Source organism: Petaurus breviceps, unplaced genomic scaffold, assembly GCF_028583685.1.
Source record: "Petaurus breviceps papuanus isolate PSGF00001 unplaced genomic scaffold, PetGlider_PUasm1.0 47, whole genome shotgun sequence".
Lineage (NCBI taxonomy): Eukaryota > Metazoa > Chordata > Mammalia > Diprotodontia > Petauridae > Petaurus > Petaurus breviceps.
The window spans coordinates 12,061,991-12,082,561 of NW_027186349.1; the positions used below are offsets into that span (position 1 = coordinate 12,061,991).

At 37.2% G+C, this 20,571-nt stretch overlaps 1 protein-coding gene and 1 long non-coding RNA gene across 8 annotated transcripts in view; one reads left to right on the forward strand and one right to left on the reverse strand.

Annotated features, from left to right (window-relative positions):
* The window catches only part of LOC138171850 (uncharacterized), a 75,208-nt gene extending 74,062 nt beyond the window's left edge, over positions 1–1,146 (forward strand). The window contains exon 4 of the long non-coding RNA XR_011170979.1: positions 1,013–1,146. This is a non-coding gene — a long non-coding RNA (uncharacterized lncRNA). The remainder of the gene's footprint in view (positions 1–1,012) is intronic.
* The window catches only part of TRIO (trio Rho guanine nucleotide exchange factor), a 534,181-nt gene that overhangs the window by 100,373 nt on the left and 413,237 nt on the right, over positions 1–20,571 (reverse strand). For all 7 annotated transcript variants that reach the window (XM_069101424.1, XM_069101423.1, XM_069101425.1 and 4 more), the window contains 3 exons: positions 20,258–20,400; positions 16,669–16,768; positions 999–1,242 (listed from right to left, as the gene is read on the reverse strand). In XM_069101424.1, coding sequence (XP_068957525.1) covers positions 999–1,242; positions 16,669–16,768; positions 20,258–20,400 — 487 coding nt within the window. The remainder of the gene's footprint in view (positions 1–998; positions 1,243–16,668; positions 16,769–20,257; positions 20,401–20,571) is intronic.

Here is a 20,571-nt window from a genome sequence, read left to right on the forward strand (position 1 = left end):
CCCCCCCCCCCCCCCCACTTTGAAAAACCCAGATGTTGATTTGGTATTAATGTAATGGTTGGACAGTTTGGAAAACTGTCTACTTGATCTGTTTCTCTGTCTTGATAATTCTGTCTGTATATTCTGAAGTTTGGGGTGCTGACCTTTTCCCCTGAACTAGGTAAATGATACATATTTGACTGATTAAAGTAAGCCTGTTAACCCATTTTGAGTTGCTTTCCTTTATCAAAGCAGATCCAAGAACCTGTGTTGGCAGCCACCCTGAGGACGCTTGGAGTGCTTGCTGCTACACATGACATATATGCCATACCTGAGTGAGAATTATCTCTCTAATATATTTGAGAAGTAGTAACCCAGCCTCCATTAAAGAATTCCATTGTGGGGTGGCCAGGTGGCTCAGTGAGTAAGAGCATGGGCTCCAGTGTCGAGATGACCTGGGATAGAATTTGGGCTCTGATACTTACCACCACACCCAGAAATAACTGGCCATGTAGCCTTGAGCAAGTTACTTAACCCCAATCGCTTTAAAAAAAAAAAAGAATTCCATTGATGTGAAATTCCCCATCTACTAAGATTGTCTATTTTGCTTTGGATGGGTCTTATTGTTAGGAAGATATTTTTTAAAAAGAGGTCAGGATCTGTGCCCCAACAACCCTGAACCTAGCTCTCTAAAATTAGTTACTTCTAGTTCTATGCTCTTGGGCCAAGAAAAAAAAGTCCCATTTTTCTTCCATATGACTTCAATCATTCAAATATCTTTGAAGCCACTGATACCTTTTGCCCCTCAGGCTCCCCCCTAGCCCCTGCCAAGTTTTCTCTACTCCAGGTTAAATATCTTCATTTCCTTCTACTGATCCTTGGTATAGCAGGTTTCAAGTAAAGTTGTTGATGAGCATCAGAGGAAGGTATAATGTCACAAAGGACAAAGAAATTTGGATAAGGGAAAGGAATATGTGTTCCACAAGACAGCTGGTTATTTACAGCTTATTGTTTCCTACCTTTGTGGTTAAAGATGCCTTCCATCTCCATGCTGCTTCTGGAATGGGCGATACAGAGGGAACCACAAGGAACCAGGCCTTCTGCAGCAGGGGACCGGTCAGTGGTTCGGACAAGACACCAATCGGGCTTGTCATGTGGCCTCTCCAAAACTTCCACAGTTTGGCCCCGGCGGATGGTCAGTTCATTGCTGTTACATGCGGTGAAGTCGTGGATAACTACGGTCAGCTCACAGCCACCTGACAGCTAGGAAAGAGAAAGACGAGACCAGAAATGATCAGACATGGTATATTCTCTGGCAGGCAACTTTCAGCAGCTCCAGCAATGGACTGTGGGCTAAGAATTCTGGTTTCCATTCTCAGGAACATAACTTTTGACCTTAGGAATTCTTGAACTCCACAACACTTTTAGAAGTATTCAGATGATGATTTTCATATTGATGTCTGGCCAAAGGTTTTACCATCACTAGATCCTATTCCTAATGCTCTATTGTGGCCTAAGGGAGCCTCTCAGCTACCAAAGGCTGGGACATATGAACTTAAGTGCTAGCAAGTCTGATCATCCTGGAAATACTTTGATGGATTTTAAGTTTGTTGTCTGAGGACCAGTCAAACTAAGTTGGGAGAGGCAAATAGGTTGGTTTTGGAGAGGTAAATTTTGAGGCAACAGCAGATTACAACAAGCAATCTAGAAAACTGTAATGTGGTTGCCATCTTGGTTGATTGAGAAAGTACTCACACTGAGGAATTTAATAGATCCATGATAATAAATCATAATTATTATTTAATACTTTTCTGTTCAGGATTCCAAAACCTTCTGCAGCTGAAAGTTCAACTAATAATATCTCCAGCCTCTGAAAAGTATAGATAACTTTAATTTTAAGTGATAGGGAAAGGACGTAGGGTTATTATTGTTATATATATAATATAATATACATATATTGTTACATTATTATTGACAGACATCAAAAATATTTTTCAAAAAAATAAATGGGAATCATTTCCTGTGTCTTCCCAAGCTGGCTGAAGATGGAATACTTTGGTGGCTTTCTCTTTAGAGCTTTATTCAGAAATTTAAAGCTGATGCATGGGTGTATGTTTATTTATATAAGATATACACAAACAATTCTATTCAATAAACATTTATTAAATTACTAATATGTGACAGGCACTCTGCTAAGTGCATATACACTCGAATGCTTTCTGGAGGTGTCTTGCTCACAGTACTTGACATTCTCTCCCTTGAGTTTTCTAAAAATGAATATACTTGGTCCATACCATATCTGGGAGAAAAAAACTTTGGTTCAGTCTTTACACTACCAAGTCGACGACAGATATTCCCTTATCTTCTATATCTGGAACCTCATAGTGTCAATTAATGACTGTTACTTGGTGGTTAGAATTTTATGCCAGAAGCTTGCTATCTTTCTTGGAATGACAAATGCCATTTGTCCATACTACAGATGCAGACCACATAATGTCCTTCAGAACTCAGTCAAGTACCTATATAAGAATCAGAGCATTATCACTGATCAAATCGATGCCTATAACCACCTGGACATAAGAATGATACACAGAAATCTAAGAACAACTTTTTTATTTTTTGCTTTTTGGAGGGCAGTTGGGGTTAAATGACTTGCCCAAGGTAACATGGCTAGTTTTTTGTGTGTGTGTGTGTTAAGTGTCTGAATCCGGATTTGAACTCAGGTCCTTCTGACTTCAGGGCCGATGCTCTATTCACTGTGCCACCTAGCCACCGCCCCCCAACAACTTTTAAAATAGATGTCGCCACATCAAATATTCATAATTCCCAAACAATATGGCATGAAATTTTTCAAAATATAGAGACAAAGGACAAGCTATCAAAATTAGGTAGTAATGGGATGAGATACTGGAGTTGTTCTGAAGATGCTTTCCATGAAATCTACAAAAGATGAAATTTTATTTGACTATTTTTATTTAACTACAAAAGCAGTTATTTTATTCACCTGTGCAATAGAACATTAATATAAAAGAATAATAGGACAGCAAGTTGTCCCATGAACATTTCTATATGCATTTTTTTTTTTTTTTAAAGCAATCGGGGTTAAGTAACTTGCTCAAGGTTACACGGCCAGTTATTTCTGGGTGTGGTGCTGAGTATCTGAGCCCAGATTTGATTCATGTCATCCCGACACTGGAGCCAGTGCTCTTACTCGCTGAGCCACTTGGCCACTCCTAAGCAATTGGGGTTAAGTAACTTGCTCAAGATTACACGGCCTGGTGTTTCTGGGTGGGTGCTAAGTGTCTGAGCCCGGGATTCGATCTCCAGGTTGTCCCAACACTCTTACTTGCTGTGCTACCTGGCCGCCCCTTTCTATATGCATTTCAATGAACAATTTGAGATTTTTTTTTTCTGCTCTGTATTCTCTAACAGTGTTTTTTGCAATCTATAGGAGATTTGCTATTTATTATTTAAGAGAATACAATGTTGCTCTTCACTAACAGGCCTGAGGACTTAGTGATGGTGTCTGAGATACTTAAGATATTTTTCAAATACTGTGAAGAAGAGTCTTTATGTCAGTGCCTCTCCTGAGTACAGTAACTAATATAGGCATATTACCCATTATGAGGGTAATCTCCTAATTTTGTGTTTTTGATCAAGGTTTGCATTGTTATTTTCACCACTTACTAATATGATGTATTATAATGAGAGGTTTAACTTTCAAGGACAGCATAACTATTTTTTACAAAGAGACAACAGAAAATACCTGGTTTGAATTATTTAGATTGGAGCAACTTTTCACTTATAGGGAAGAGTTTGTGTAAAGCAATTTTGGGAAGAGAAAGCTGCTTATGATTAGCATGGATAGATGATACAGAGAGTCCTCTCCATGAATAACTTTGCCTCAAGGATCTAAAGTCTTGTGTGCTAAAGATCATTTGCAAGTGGGTGTCTTTGGCCAGCTTTCTGTAGGGAATTTTGAAAGAGGACATGGAAAAAAGCATTCTAATAAAAGTCATTTCTCTGTACTTTTATGAACAAAATGCACCCAAATTATTACGAACAATCACATCCCACAGGCTTATTCATTCAGGAACCTCACAAAAGTGCTGTGAATTAAAGTGGGTTTCACACAGAGTTGACCAAAAAAATTTTTTTAAGTTGGTAAAAGAAATTAGTAATAGAGACATTTAGATGCTGGCGGTAGCCACAAAAGAATAACTTCTAAGCACAGCCAGTACAATTCCCAAAATAATGCTATTATACACCCCAGATACTTCCTCACATTTCCTTCTGTGCACAAGAATCGCATGTACTTTAAGGCTAATTAGCAGCTACCTTACCAATAATAAGACACTGTTTCCTCACACTTAGACTCGATGTGGTATGCATTAATCCAAACATAAAGGAACATGGCGAAGGTAAGACTTACTCAGGGTTTAAAAGAGAACTATTGCAACACTCACTTAAACATTGTGAGATTTTAGCAAGAACATGAGGTGGGGAGGTTTCCCAAAATCAATAATTGAAGATATCTTCTCAGGTCCAGATTTTGTTTTTGTTCTTTAGAAGAAGAAAAACACTGGTAGAAACAAATCCTGCATTAAGAGCGAGATTTATCACCCATCTACTAAACCCTTCCTTCTAGGCAATATATTCTAAAATAAACCAATACAAGAAGAATTCTTAAAAATACCAATAAATGCGCTAGCCATTCAGTTATGGAAAATCTATGAGTCTAAATAAAAAGAATAAAGTTGCTGGCTCACAATCAGGACTTAAATGTGAGGTCAGTAGACCTGTATAGGTCAGGTAGAGGGTAATTAAGAAATACAGTGTAATGTGTGTGCTGAAAGAGCAGGGCTGAGTCAGTGGCAGATTTCCTTCCCATCTTCAAGGCACTGAGATAAAAATGACCAGAACATGACAAATTTATTTCTTAAGTACCAAAATATGTCAAGTAGATATTGTCACATGCAAGGTGCCTACTGTAAGTTTTTGTAGGACAGAAAACTGGGCATAAACTGTAACGCAGGGAGGCAATTATAGGGTAGATTTTAAATAGTTTCATCATTGTTCTTTCGATTCTGGTCTGTCCTACATGTGTTGTTTTAGAATATCAAGAGCCTTGATACTGGATGAACAGACACCCACGAGTACTGCCACTTAGCACAAAAACGATCCAAATAAAGAAAGGATTAGGATGATTTACTGTCCTTTCAACTATATGTCCTAGTCTGGACAACAGGACTTAGTTTTTCCTTTGTGAAAAGTTTGAACAAACTTTTAAATTATTATGGATTCCATTTAGGAGGCTCTACAATGTTATGGGGAAAGACAGAATCAGCAGCATGTCATCTAAAGACAGGAATATCTATAACAACTTGCTTTCAGTAAAAAAAATAAAATAAAATAAAATCCCTCTATTCCATCTAGATTCTGTATTCAATATTTTCCATGATGGTGGCAAAAACATTTGGTGCACATGTGTCCCTGTTATATGCCTTGCTTGACATTAGTAATAAGAGGTTCAATAAACAAAGTTATTTCTATTGCTACATCTTTCAAGTGCAGCTAGGTGGCACATTGGATAGAGTGTCAGGCCTGGAATTAGGAAGACTCACCTTTCTGAGTTAAAATCAGCCTCAGATGCTTCCTAGTAGTGTGACTCTGGGCAAGTCACTTAACTCTTATTTACCCCATTTTCCTCATCTATAAAATGAGCTGGAGAAGAAAATGGCAAACCACTCCAATATCTTTGCCAAGAAAACCCCAAATGGGGTTAGAAAGAGTCAGGCACAACTGAACAACCTATCTTTCCAGGAATCTTGTATGATTTTAACATATGTGGAGGCCACTTTTTAGAAGAACCTTTAAGAGAGCATTTTGCTTTATTAAATGAAATGCTTTTTAATTAGTAAATAATAGCAAGAATAGGACTGTGTATTCTTTGTCACAGTCAATTCTATGGTTATGAGACTACTGAATATATCATTTGCAAAAAAACTCCAAAACAAAAAAACCCCAACAAAACGGCCTGTTTTTTCCCCATACTTTTATCAAGGACATCCTGGACACATACAGATTATTTTGACAAGGTTTTATAGAAATGAGAAAGTAGGTATATGGGTTAGTAGTTATTACTATCTTGATTGCCTTTTTCATTAATGATGGTGTCTGAGATATTTTCCATGCATTTTGGTAGACTCTTTTTCCTCTATCTTGAGATGTCAGACACCTCTTAACATCCTCATATATGTACCACTTTCAACATGGTCCTCCTCTGAGTGTGCAAGGTTTGGTCCTGCTACTTTTATCAACACTTTGGTTTTTTTAATGCCATTTCTAGATTCTCCTATATCTTAAAGTCTAAAAGTGCAAGCTACATTATCACTGACTGATAAAATACTTTGTTACAGTACCAGTTAAAGATTATTTTCACCTTTTTTGGTTTATGCTCTCCTTTCACTTTCATACTTAAATGTTTTGGGGATGAGTTAGCTTAACTGAATCACTCAGCAAGTTTTCTGCATATTTTTTTTCTCTCTAACACTTCTTGCTGTTTGATGAGGTAATATTTTTCATAATTGTTGACCTTCCTTCTATGTGTGAGACTTTATAAATCAGTTTATACTCAGTAACAGCACCTGGCTGCCATATTTCTCCACTTGGCAAGGAAATAAAGTTTGCCACTCTGGTACATTTTTAGGCTCTTTTTGGCTTTATTACCATGGCAAATAATTGACATTAGCTAATCTGCCTCAGGAAATCCTGGTAATCTGAGTTGATATTTGTTCTTTTATCCACTACCCATTCTGGAACACAAATAGCTTTTAAAAATAGCTCTGATTAGAGCTGCTTTAATTATATACCATATCTATTTTTCTATTTGTAATTTTATTTTGACTTTTTATTGATATTATGTAGTTTCTACAAACAACCGTATACTCCCAAAAGTACATTTGCCTAATATTGCAACAGTAGGTGCCATTACCATTTGTATAACTTATTAATAAGTAAAGAACGATGTATGATTCACCTTGAACAATTCTGAACCAACACTGTCCACTGCATGTAGCCTGTGTTTTGTTGCATTTTTATTATTTTAGACTGCTTATTTACATTTAAGCCACTGAGCATATGATTCGCTTGGTTCTGTCTTCTTTTTTCTGTGCACCGATTCATATAATTTTTTTCCATGTTTCTCTGAATTGCTCATACTTGTTGTCCACTATAGCAACCTATCAATTCTGATATTTTACTCTTTTAACCTTCTATTCATTTTGACCTTTATGTACACTGAGAACTGATTTGGAAAGGACTTCTATATTGGTAACTAGTCATATTCTAACTCTTTAAGAGTTAATTCATTTTTTTATTCCTATTATGCAGGACTCAGCATGTCCAGAACCTCCTAGATCTCTTCTTGAGGTATTCATGATATATAGCATGGGCTTTCTGCATCATTTGTAAGCTTTTGTCCTCTTTCTTTTCTTAATCTTGAGCCTTATTTTCCTATATATATCCTATGCTCACTTCTGGATTGAACTCACTAAATATTGCTGCATATTTAATTTGGAGGGTGGCATTGAGTTCTTAGTAGAATTCTCCTACTTCCTCATCCTGTGAACAGATGTTGGCACATAAGCAGCAATTATCTCCATGGGTGGTCTTTTTTGCTTATATTCAGCCTGAGCAGTGCAAGATGAGATGACCAAATTTCCCATGAAATGATTTTTCTTGTTTCCTTTGGAAGTACAATAAAACCAACTCTGCCAACTCCTTTATTCACTTCTCAGTGTTGAATCCATGATCCATCATTCCATTTAGTTACAACTTTCTTTTCTTCTCATTTCAGTTAAAGTAAAAATGTCATTAACTGATATCATCAAGGGTCTCACATTTAGAGTACCAACAATCAAGTTAATGTTTGTAGATGGCTTAGAAACTATGATCCCTAGCTGTCATGCCCCATTTTCTGTCTCTATGTTATAATCACTTGAAGAATTGGAAAGAGACCTGCACAAGCCCAAGAGCCTACGTAGTTTTCTTTGTTATGTGAGTCACCAAGGTCAAGAATTCACCATCTAGTAGCCTGTGTCCTAGAAAGGAACTTCTCTTTATATCTCATGGGACATCTAGCAATGATGCTTAATAAACAAAATAAGTACTCATATTTGCTTCATTTAATGATACGTGCTTTTTTATGAGGGCTTTCTTTTTTTTGTTGTTCTATTAGGCAGGGGGGTAGAGAAAAAAATAAGTACTTATTAATTTTAAAACTTTGTATATTTTCATTAAAAAGTAAGAGAAATACAGGGATAGATTTCTAAACGGTTGAAATTTTAAACAAGATTTTTGTATTTAAAGAGGTCAAAACTCTGCTATCCAGGAAACTCAGTTTACCCAAGGATTCTGAATAGCCAAGTTTGCATTTTATTTTCTGAAAGACTAATGGAGAACATACAGAACAGTTATTCAGTGGGAGTTCCTGACATAGATGAAGATTCAGCATTTTATGCAGTAGGTTCTTCCTAATTTTAGTTCATAAACAGATTAACTATTATTTCAGTTAAAGAAACAATATTGGTCAATCATGCTGAATGGACATTGGAGAAAAATTGGAGACATTTTTCTTTCAAGACTGTAAAAATTTCAAAGTTGAGCTATATTTAAAGATTTAGTGGTCTGACAGTGACCTTTAAAATTAAAATGTTTTCAATTTATATAAAGCAACTGGGCCAATCCAATCAAGTTCCTTGATAAAAGGAAACTTTTTTGTTGATATTTTAAAAATTACATAAAGTCCCAATTCCCCATCTCAATTTTACTGCCTCATTCTCAAAGTGATTTAAAACAACTGGAGTTTAAATATACACACACCTAACATCCCAGAGGCAGTTCATGCCAAGTCTCAGACCCAAGTGAATTGTAACAACTAAGTTAAAAACCTATAAAAAATAAGAGCTATTTTACCTTAGATCCAACAAGACAACTTAATAACTGGAGAACCCTGCTGGCTTAGGCTGGCTTTTCCACAGGATACACCTGATTTTACCAAAAGTTTTGGCGACTGTCTTTTCTTCAAGTTGTTGTTATGCTATCTATGGTTTTCTTTTCATGTTTCCCCTTTATTATCACATATGAAATACATCATCAATTTAAGAGATAATATAGAACACATAAAGTTACTTCAAAAACAAAACAAACCAAAAACTAACTCACTGAATAACTTGAAGGGGAAATATTAAAATCTTGAGCTCCTAATTAAAATTCTACACTGGAGTTATTGTACAGCCTACCATATTTAGGGATGGCCTTTAGATGGAAGATTTCCTTCTCATCTCCTACCATTACAATAGCAGTTGCAAGGGGGAATAAGTGATTTGCAATTTTACGGGGTTGGGAGAATATGTATTTAGACAGGATAGAAAGTAGCTGGAATGGTGGTGTGTCATTTGGAGGCTTGTAAGGATGCTTTGAGTGTGGCACCTTGGAGCAGGGGGATTCAGTATTTTCAGTGTGTGTTTCTGTGGAAGAAGGGGGTTTCACTCAGTGTGGACGACTGGAGGCTGATGGCTTTAGCCCTTAGTACCACAAGAGTATCCAAGGGAGTACAATCTGTTAGGGAAAGAGAAAGAAAACATGGGCAAGAGTGGATATAGAAGGGTGGAGCCAGAATGCTATATTGTGGCTATGATCTGACAGGCAAAAGAAGGCTGTCAACCTGTGAGGCACCATGGGGCTTGCCAGAGTTCCCTCTCCTACAAACACATGGTGTGAGCCCAGGATCAAGGTTCTGGCCTGGCATTTAGTGCTCTATCCCCTCCACTATATGTCAGTTCAAAGAAATTAGTCATGAAAAGCTGAAAGATCAGATTTTTGTATAGTATGACATCTGAATCATTGACAGCTAAGCTTGCCTCTGAATGTATGTTTCAAAAAGATTGCCTTGGGGCAACTGGTTAACCTAACATTGACCATGGACCCTAGATAAGGGAAAGGTCTTCTTTTTCCTTGGCCTTTGAGGTTATAAGGAACAGCTTGGATAGTAGATATATTTATGGAATGAATGGATAAGAGCCCCAATCATTTCTAAGATTTTTTCTTTCTTTTCTTTTTTTCTTCCCACTTTTTTATCCTTGAGAACTCTAGAACACTTAGTGGCAGCTAGATGGTAGAATGTATACAGTCCTGGGCCTACAATCAGGAAGATCTGAGTTCAAATCAGGCCTTAGTCACTCATTAGCTATGTGACTCTGGGTAAGTCACAACCTGTTTGTCTCAGTTTCCTCCTCTATAAAATGGTGATAACAATATTACCTGCCTCCCAGGGATGTTGAGAGGACCAATGAGATAATAATTGAAAAGTTCTTAGTACAGTGCATGGCACATAGTAAATGCCAAATAAATGTTAGTTATTATTGTTGTTGTTACCATCACCAACTGCCATTACTATTAGCACAAGTATCTGAACAACGACAGACATGACATTATTTTGATTCTCTGTTTAGGACTTAGTAGGCTTTAAAAAAACCACTCCCTCCATTCCTCAGTGTTCCAGATTCACCATTCTTATTAAAAGGTGGTGATATGGCAGGTAAAAGTGAGGAAGGATAACTGTGGCATTGCTTAAGTCCCATGCCCCTCTTCCCTGCCTTCTCTCCCCCCACCCCATGTCTCAGGCCTGCATTGCTGAGTTCTATTTAACAAAAGACTTAGTAGCTTCTCTTTGCAGGTATTATATAGCTTAAACCCTACCCCTCCCAGTTGGCCCCCCCCCAAAGACATTTTTTAAAACAGCCCAGTCAAATAACAATTTCTAAATCTATTTAAAACAATAAAAACCACCACCAATTTTTGCTGTTAAAAAGTAGAATTCTTTCCCGGATGTGCTTGACCAGCCCTGTTCACACTGCACAATTGCTTGTCTATTATATGCAAAGCACAACACAAGATTATAGAGCTTGGAGGGGGTAGAGACACAAGATAAGGAAAATTCAGATCTTGCTTCTAAGGAGCTTAGTGGTCAAAACATAATTATTCATGAAGCACTGATACATATATAAATAACTAAGGCTAACCAGAGGCACAAGGAATGTACTTCTGGGGGCCAGAGGAGGGGGAGACCCCAAATAGCTGGGCAGATCAGAGCTAACTCCACAATGGAGGTGGGATTTAAACATTGCATGGAAGAAGAGAGAATATGTTGTTAGCTGCAAAGAAAATAGTTTGGCTCAAGTATGCTAATCTACATAATTTAGGAGTGGACAAATCATTGATTGCATCAGAATCCCAGTGCTGGCTTGGAGGGTGGCCTTGTGCATGTGTGTTATCTAACCTTTGCTCAGTTTCCTCATATCTAAAATATAATCTCCTCTCCCCTCCCTAACCAGAGGAATGCTTTCAGGACAAATGAGCTCAAAATTTGGCAAGCACTCTAACGCTTCTAAAGCATTCTAATGTGTCTAATAATGACATATTTTCATGTGATCGTTGTTATTTATTAGAAGAATTATGAATACTGGCAGTAATAGGCATGGAGAAAGTTAATATCGTGGACTAAATACTAGCAATTCCAACAAGCACAGAAAAAGATATATTTTAAAACTGATATTTTCATAGAAGGAAACATACTTGCTTAAGCTAAGCCTAAGTTTTGCTCTGATGGTAATGTTCCTCGAGAAACTGGGTTTCTCTGGCATCTCCCCTCTTCTGCAGACTTTTTTCTAGCAACCTCTAGTGCCTCATCTGAGAATTATTAAAAGCCCTGGTCAAATAACATTTTCCTTAGGAATTCTCCAAGCCGCTGATTCAATTCCTTCCCCCCACCCAACATCTGTAATGGAACCAAACTCTGCACTAAAAACTAACCCACAACAGACATCGTAAATTAAATCAAGCAGGCAAGAGATGGTTAAACAGTTTTTCTTGTCAGATCAATCTGCTCTAATCATTGGGAAAGAGCTTGCAAATCGAGGTTGCAAACATATAATGGCAGAGAGCACCTCCGGATTTATTAAGAAGGAATGTTTCCAAAGACAAATGATTGTTATGTTAACGTTCAGGGAAATGGTGTCTTTAAGGCAAGAGCTTTGTTCTCACAACTCTCAAAAAACATACCCCTCACACTTACAATCACATCTTTAGGCCATCTATTCATTCTTTAACTTCCTACCAAAAAGTACCCAAAGTTAACAACAATAAAAAAGCACAATCAATCAAAGGCCTGTGAAAGGTAACTTAACATCACTTGCCTTTTATATGAAGCCACACTGACTTCTGTCTTGATACTGGTTTTTAACTTTATTAAAAATTACAGTCACTGACTTTAAGGCAGCTTAGCTTGACACAAAATGCAGTTTGTAAGAACTGAAAGGTGAAAGACCATTCAAATACTCTGATAGCATAATTTCCTTATTGCATGGTCACAGACTTCTTTGTTTTTTTTTTAACTGAGTTTAATTGGTACCTTTTGTTTTTAAACTACAGTAATTTCTGGAAATACTCCCTCACTCCTCCCTCACATTGAACTCTCCATTATAACAAAGAAAAGCAGGTAAGCAAAAAATACCCAATGTAAATAACATTTTGCCCTGTAGTCTGTCCCCTTGCTTCTTTTCTGAGAAGATAGATCACTCTAACTAGGTTTCTCGTATTTAATGGGTAGGATTTGAGGGCTAGCATATGCCAAAGCTTCACTTAAAAAAATATAATGAGTCTTGCAGCAGGAACAGGTAAACAGTTAAGTGTTATGACAGCTCTGTCATCATGAACTTTATTCCACAAGCACCTGTAGACTCTTTTAGGAAGCTCAGGTAAATTAGGCAATAGTTCTAGAAGCAGATGTAGATTCTCTAGAAATTCAAGAGCTAAGGAATGAAGTTTACAGGACAACAGAGAGAAAGAAGTGAAAAATAAATTAGTAACTTGTAGCCATAAGGAAGCATCTGAAACTCAATTCTTTTAAAAAAAAAAGTCATTCTATAGAGACTCCTAGAGTAAGATGATTAATTTCTGCAAACACACAACTTTCTGTCCTTGGAGAAAGATGGAATGTAGTGTCAGTGTTGGGTGATAAAGTGACTTAGCTATATGACACATTAAAATAAACACTGAGGTAACGACAAAAATATGCACCTAAAAAGAACAATGTAGGCAGTAACCAACTTAGCAACCACTTGGATTAGAAATGTTCATTTTTAAGCGAGTTTAAAATTTGGAATGCATTTTTTCACAGAAACAATGTTATAAATGGTTCCCAGGTCAGTTTACAAAAAATAAAAACAACTTCTGCAACATCTCTTATTAACACCCCATATTCTCCCCCAATATTGCCACCACTCTAGTGAAGGCCCTCATCACCTCACCCCTGGTGGTAGGTCTACCTGCCTCTAGTCTCTCCTCTCTGAAACTCATCCTCCATTCAACTGTCAGAATGATTTTCCACAAATGTAGGTGTGACCATGATTCTTCTCTACTTGATAACCTCCAGTGGATCCCTACTGCCTCCAGGACCAAATAAAAACCTTTCGACTTGGCATTCAATGCCCTTCATAATATAGCCCCCTCCTACCTATCCAGTCTTCTGAAACCAAACTCCCCTCCATGTCCTTTTAAATCTAATGACCCTGGTCTCCTGGCCAAAAGACTCTATCTTGTAGATCTGGGCATTTTCTTTGGCTATCCCACATATTTGGAGTGTTCCCACTCTCTTCCCTGGCTTCAAGTCTCAACTAAAATTTCATTTTTACAGGACAACCTTCATAGCCTTCTTAATTCTACAGTTATCCCATCCACATCATGAGGGTTAAGGGCACAGAGCCCCTGCTGTCTGGAAAGATATCCCCAGGCCTTAGCACAGTACCTGTCACATAGCAGGTGCTTAATAAATGCTTATTGATTGATGGATTGTCTCTTCCATGTCTTTAACTTACTGGCTCTCTCCAAGCCATGTCACCTATAATCAGGGGAATGCTGGAGCCAACTTGAACCAACTCTCAAAAGCTGACTGTTTTAATTTTCAATGTGAGCATGAATGCCTTGGAAATCAGAAAATGTTACAAATCAGGGGTTGATTTATTGTTTTGTTGACTGTCTAGATTTAACAAAGTGATGTAGAAAAAGTTAACAATGAAGATTAAACTTAAAAGTGTGGCTTGTTCTCTTTTCTCACTCCCACCCCCACCTCTAAGAGAGCCAGTCAGTCCTTAAAACGTTTACCAGCAAACCCCTGCTTATACTTTAGCCTCTTTTGAACATCCTCTCACCCAAACCAAGACTCTCACCAGTTAAGTTCCTGAGCTCTGACTGACTCTGAACCTTAAGGGCAGCTAAATGGCATAGTGTATATGGCACTGGGCTTGGAGTCAGGAAGACTTGAGTTCAAATTTAGCTTCAGACATTTATCATTTCTATTTGCCTCAGTTTCTATAATAATAGCACCAACCTTCTAGGGCTTCTGTGAGGATCAAATGAGAGAATATTTGTAAAGCAGTTAGCAAAGTGCTTGGCAGATAGGAAGTACTATTTATTAAACATATGTGTATATATGAGTGTATGTATACACGTTCACCCACGCAAACATATATGTATACATCTCACTACTGGGGCAAACCTATACTAGCACAAAGAGAGACAGACTTATGGCTAAATGTGTTTTGGGGCACAGCTATCCTGCAGTTGGAGTGGGAATGACCATGATGCTGTACCTTTTCTTCCTTTTAGGATCGACTGAGTTTAATGCAATTGGACAATTTTAATGTTTAATGGGCTCAATTCTTCTCTAAATAAAAGAATTAAAAGATTGTGGAGATTTAAAAAACGAAATCCACACATTTCCTAAAAGAAAGTTTAAAAAAAGACATCTGTAAAGGGATGAATTCTATGGTTTTGAGCTATGCCATGTCATCCCTGACATTCACTCTGATTTATCCATTGGCTTTCTTTTATTGAAATTTCAATGCGTTCCTTTCACTTTCAAAACCTTCTGCTCTTAATTTTCCTGCCTATTCTGATTTCCTCATTCACTACAAACTCATCTTCTGAAAATTCTTTGCTTTCCTATTTTCTGTTCTGCTGCTCTCCACATATTTAACTTCATTTGACCCTTGAGTCTATTCTCACACATTCATTTTGTCTGTAAATGCTTCCCAGAGAGAAAATTTCCCTCACCGTATGCAAGTGGCCAGGGGTGGGGCCTGCAGAGAGAGAAATGATACCAGATGCTAAGTGCATTATGCCTGAACACGTCATTTATCTTCTGGTTATCATTACAATTACTAAGAAACATTTGTGGAAAGTCAAAGTGCTAGGCATTGAATAAAGTAAAATAAGATACAGGCTTGCCTAGATGTAATCAAACTTTCACAGGGCAAATCTGCTGGCATAGGAGTTTAGGGGATTCCTAATTATAAAAATAAGAAATACTGTAAAACTAGGAATATCTTTAAAAAGGAACATCCCTATAAAAATGAGTATTTCTGTATCTGCTTGCCTAGATTTATGATTCTTCCCAGTACACAGCTAATTCATGTTCTGAAATGCCAACTCTGGTCAATTTCTAGCAAGAAGTACTACTATCCTCAGGCAAAAAAGAACCTCCTAAAATAATACCATTTTAGGACTAGTTAAATACATTTCATATTTACACCAGAAATATTAGACTCACTATAGATTTCCTCTGTAAAAAAACAAACAAAAATGAATCAACGTTTTTTTTCCTTCTTTCTTTGAGATATTACATATTAAAAAAAAAACAAAACAAACCCAAACTCAAATACACTGGACTCAATCCTTCTAATACTGTGCATTTCTAGAGGATAGAGAGACCAGTAAATTTTTCCTTTTTGTAAAAACTATACAAAGAACAGCTTTACTTTCCTTATATGATCATTAATAAGCATTGTCCAACAAGAAACAATTTGTTACAGAGAAAAAAATTCAACTACTTGGTTTTAATGACTAATTTCAATCTTTCTCTTTATCCACCCTCTTTTCTATTCCTGTTTCTCTCTCACCCCACTACACCTTCACAGGTATACTTTCAGTTTTGTATTTTACTTTGTCTTAACATTTTTAGGAAGTTATTATAAAACTGGGATCTGTATCTCAATTTCTAGTAGAAATTTCATTTATATTAAAGTACTGCCAGTTTTCACAAAATATATCTTACCTTCCTATTCCCCTCCTCCCCCATTAATTAAAACTCTATCCCCGCAGTTTTGGATTGTTTCTTAGATTATACTATAAAATAACTATAGTATCCTTCATATTGTGCCATTTTGAGACTGATCTGATGCCCTGGAGCTAGAAACTGGGTTAAAAAAGGATAAAGAGTAATAAAACATGCTTTATTTCATTATTCAAGTTCTGCTTATATAGCTCCATAACTATTATCAATGTATCTGGGGAAGAAGAGAGAAAATTCTTTAAGGGGAAGAACTGGAGAGTCTTTCCCACAACTTCAGAGTTAAATCTTTTCCCCTTGATGGCATCTTAAAAGATCGCCACCCTTTATCTCCATGCCCTACTGTGGTACCAAGTACAATGCTTGGCATATAGAGAGGGTTCTAAAATGCTGATCATTAATTGACAATACATATGTCAACAGAAACAAGGGTTGCTTCATGTCAGACTGGATATTAGCCACTAAAAAAAAATCAAAGTGTGGCTCTTTGTGCGACTTACTTTATCACTGTCCAGGGTATTCTGAGAAGTGCGGGAGGCAATTGAAATGGTATCAGGCTGGCTGCTGCCATCACCTTGACTATCCAAGTCTTCTCCATCCCTGTGAACATAAAACAGACTTTTAGTTAATAGCAACATCACCCCTCACCCTGGCGAAAAAGAACAATTTGAATCATTTATAATATATTTGGAAATTATCGGGTTTTTAAAAATTCTATTATTTTCCTCATGGTGTTGGACTTAATATTCTTAGGAAAGATCCTCTTACTATAAAATGGAACACCCTACTACAATTGGGACAGGAATAATTTTGTGTAAGTGGCAGTTAGGAAGGTAGTCTGACCATATGTATCAAATGACTTGAATAATTTGGTTAACCTATGTCATGGAAATGGTACCTCCTCAAAAATCACAAATTATAATTTATCTCTGCCTCATCATGTAGAATTCTTCTATGTGAACTCCCATAAATCCTCTACCCAAAATATTAAAGGCCATAGATCTTTAACATCCTGGGGATCACAATGTAGCATTGGAGCTATCTTTGACTCCTCGCTTTGTGCTATTGACTAGTCCATCTCTTCTCTCAATAATACATTTCACAGATGACTACTTGTGTACAAGTTATAGCTGGTGATATGCTACAACCTCTTTATTGTATGTTCACCATACATCTCTCCACACCCTTTGGGTGACCAGCAATTTTTGCATCTTCATAGATAGTGACATTCTATAATTTGCAGTCACTTGGCAACACCAGAAATATAACAGTGTTTAAAAAAAAAAGTGGGTTTTAATTTTAGGAAGCAGCTTGGAATGCTTTAAAGTGTTCAAAAATTTCCCAAACGCAATCCATTCCACCACCTTCCTCCCACAATTCTGGGCAACTCTCATTGTCAACCTTTTTGGCATATTTTCTAGATATAGGTACTGATGGACTAACTCAATGGAATAATCAGCCATTTATACATCATAGTCTGGGAAGTAGTGATTCTTTATAAATTTGGTTTTGTTGTTCTGGGATGACCGTTGGGCAGATTCCTTTTAAATGTCTGTGGTCTGAGGAAGTTCAGTAACATACTGGGAATAGAAGCAATTGGCATCATGTCACTCACACACTAGAGCACCTGAGAGACTTCACCATTTATAAGGAATCCTTCTGACATTTGGAATTTGTACAGAAGTTCCAGAATCCTGCACAACAGTGGCAAACACCTCTGGCAGGAAAAGAAGCAGCTATCCCCAATTCATATTTCAGTGACCGTCAGAGGTTCACGGAATCATTACTTTTGTGGCTCTATCTAACAAAGACTTGGATGATCTTAACATACTGCTGGGGGATCTATTGTTGGAAGAGAACTTTTAAGGCTCCATTTTGCTTTACTGAGTCAAATATTGTTTTTTTTTTTTTAAATAGACAATTGAGAATTACCACAAGGGAATCTTGCACCCTATTTACCTACTAGTCAACGTGTGGCAATGAAATATGGCAGGGAGTAGGAAACTGTGAAAGCCTGCCTATTGATTCCTTCTCATATTTTCAACAAAGATACTTTCAATATAGAAGATCATTCTTCATGGGAATCATAAGATACAGGAATGATAGAGATAAGGAAGTAAATGGGTTGGTAGAAAATTGTATATCTTAATCACCTTTTTTTTGGTAGAAATTATGCCATGAGTGATTATCCCTAGTTTTTTTTTTACTTCTTTCTGAAATCTTAAAAAAATTCATCCTTCAAAACTGTTTTGCCTCTGAAACTGATTTCTTTTGTCTGTGCTTATGGTTCAACTACTCCAATTTTTGTCTTATTTAGTGCCAATTGCCAATTTTATGTCATCACTTATATGACATTGGAGACTTAGAGGGAAGAGTCCTAATGTGGTATTTCCATTGTCACTGATGATGAAAATAGCGTTACTAAGTTATAGGTGGGTTGCTATCTGTGTTTCTCATATACTCCTCCTCCTCCTCCCCTCTGCTCCCCTAGTGTAGGGCCTCATGAGCTCATGATTAGACTAATTTTTTTTTTTTTTTGCCTTTTGGAGGGCAATTGGGGTTAAGTAACTTGCCCAAGGTTACACGGCTAGTTTTTTTGTGTGGGTGTTAAGTGTCTCTGAGGCCAGAACCGAACTCGGGTCCTGAGGCCGGAACTGAACTCAGGTCCTCCTGACTCTAGGGCCAGTGCTCTATTCACTGTGCCACCTAGCCGCCCCTACATGATTAGACTATTGCAATAGCCATCTGGTGGGTGTCCTTGCCTCAAATTTCTCCCTACTCTAATCTGTCCTATACCAAATTGTCAAATTGATCTTCTTGAAGTGTAGGTCTGATGATGTCACCCCCATTCAATAAACTCCAGTGACTCCTTATTGCTTCCAGGATCAAATATAAAATGCTGTTTTGCTTTTAAAGCCCTTATAACTTGGTCTCTTCCTACCTTTCCAGTCTCATTTTACCTTACTTTACTCTTGGATCAGGTGGCACTGGACTCCGTGCTATTTCTTACTCCCAACACTCTTATCTCCTGGTTTGGGGCTGTCCTCTGCATCTGAAACTCTCTTTCTCTTCTTCTCATGGCTTCCTTGAAGTCCCACATTCTACAGGAAGTCCTTCCCAGTCCTTCTTAATCCTGGTGCCTTCTCTCTAAGACTATTCCCATTTTATCCTGAATATATGTTGTCTCTCCCATCAGACTGAGATTCTTGAGAGCAGGGCCTGTGTTTTTTCCTCTTTCTGTATCCCCACACTTAGTACAGTGCCCCCACATAAGAGGTAATTAATCAATGCTTAATGATTGATTGCATCAGTAGAGAGAAAAGACTCACACTGAGTAAATCATAGATTCTTGAAGAGTTAACTTTTAGAAATGGCAGAAGACCTGTTCCATTTTTCATCTCTTTGTTGTCCTCTTTCCAGTTTCACATTTAATGCCCTTGGGATGATTTCTGGAAAGCATTATCCCACTACTCTACAAGAATCATTCCTTTTAGAAACGACTGTCACAAACTATTTAGAACAGTGAATAACCAGAAATAAGCATGTGCCAATAAAAATGGGCAAAACTAGTCGGGCTAAGTAAACAAATCAAAACTACTGCCAAAGAAACTGAAATCTGATAGCACAGCTTTTAAACTATGTTTTTTTTTTTCTTTCTTCTTTTATTTTTTTTACCAGTTATTGTTTCTGAAAATCATCTACTAAAGTGAGATCTATAGCTATAGAACTATTTCTATAGATTTACTTTTCTCCTTGCTTATAATCTGCATGTTCCCCTGTAATATTCTGAAAATGGTGCTGCCCATGGCTGACAGCTCTATCTTCTTGGAAAAGACACTGAATGCTTGCTGTAAAAGTGGTTTGGGGGCTTTTTTAACCTCCTCATTGTGAAGACTTTCATAATGTATGGGAAGTAGTCAGAGTTTATGTCCCATCAAACGCTAGCACATAAATATTCAAAGGTATCAGTATGGGATGGAGGAGGGAGAAGGGTAATGGTAGAAACCACAGAACTAAAAATGAACTTGATTTGGTTGCATTCTAGCACCTGAGTGCCATCCTGGATGTTCCTACCAACAGACCACATACCTTCTTCCCTTTTGTTTAGCTGTTGGAGCTGTTTTAGGAATATGAATTGGTTCTTTCAGTGCTCCTTTCAAATGAATGGTTCTTTCCTGTATCACCTCTCGAATATGTTTGATCCAGTCCTGCTTATTCTCTATACTGGAAGCCTAAAAAAAAAAAATTATGAATCCATTTTGAGGCAGAATATTTTTTTCTAGAACTTACAATAAATATACTGAGATATACACCCTCATATAACACACATGTGCATGCACATACACATACCTTATTTCAGTTTCTTATTTCAAAACGACTATATAAGAGAAGTATAACCAAAT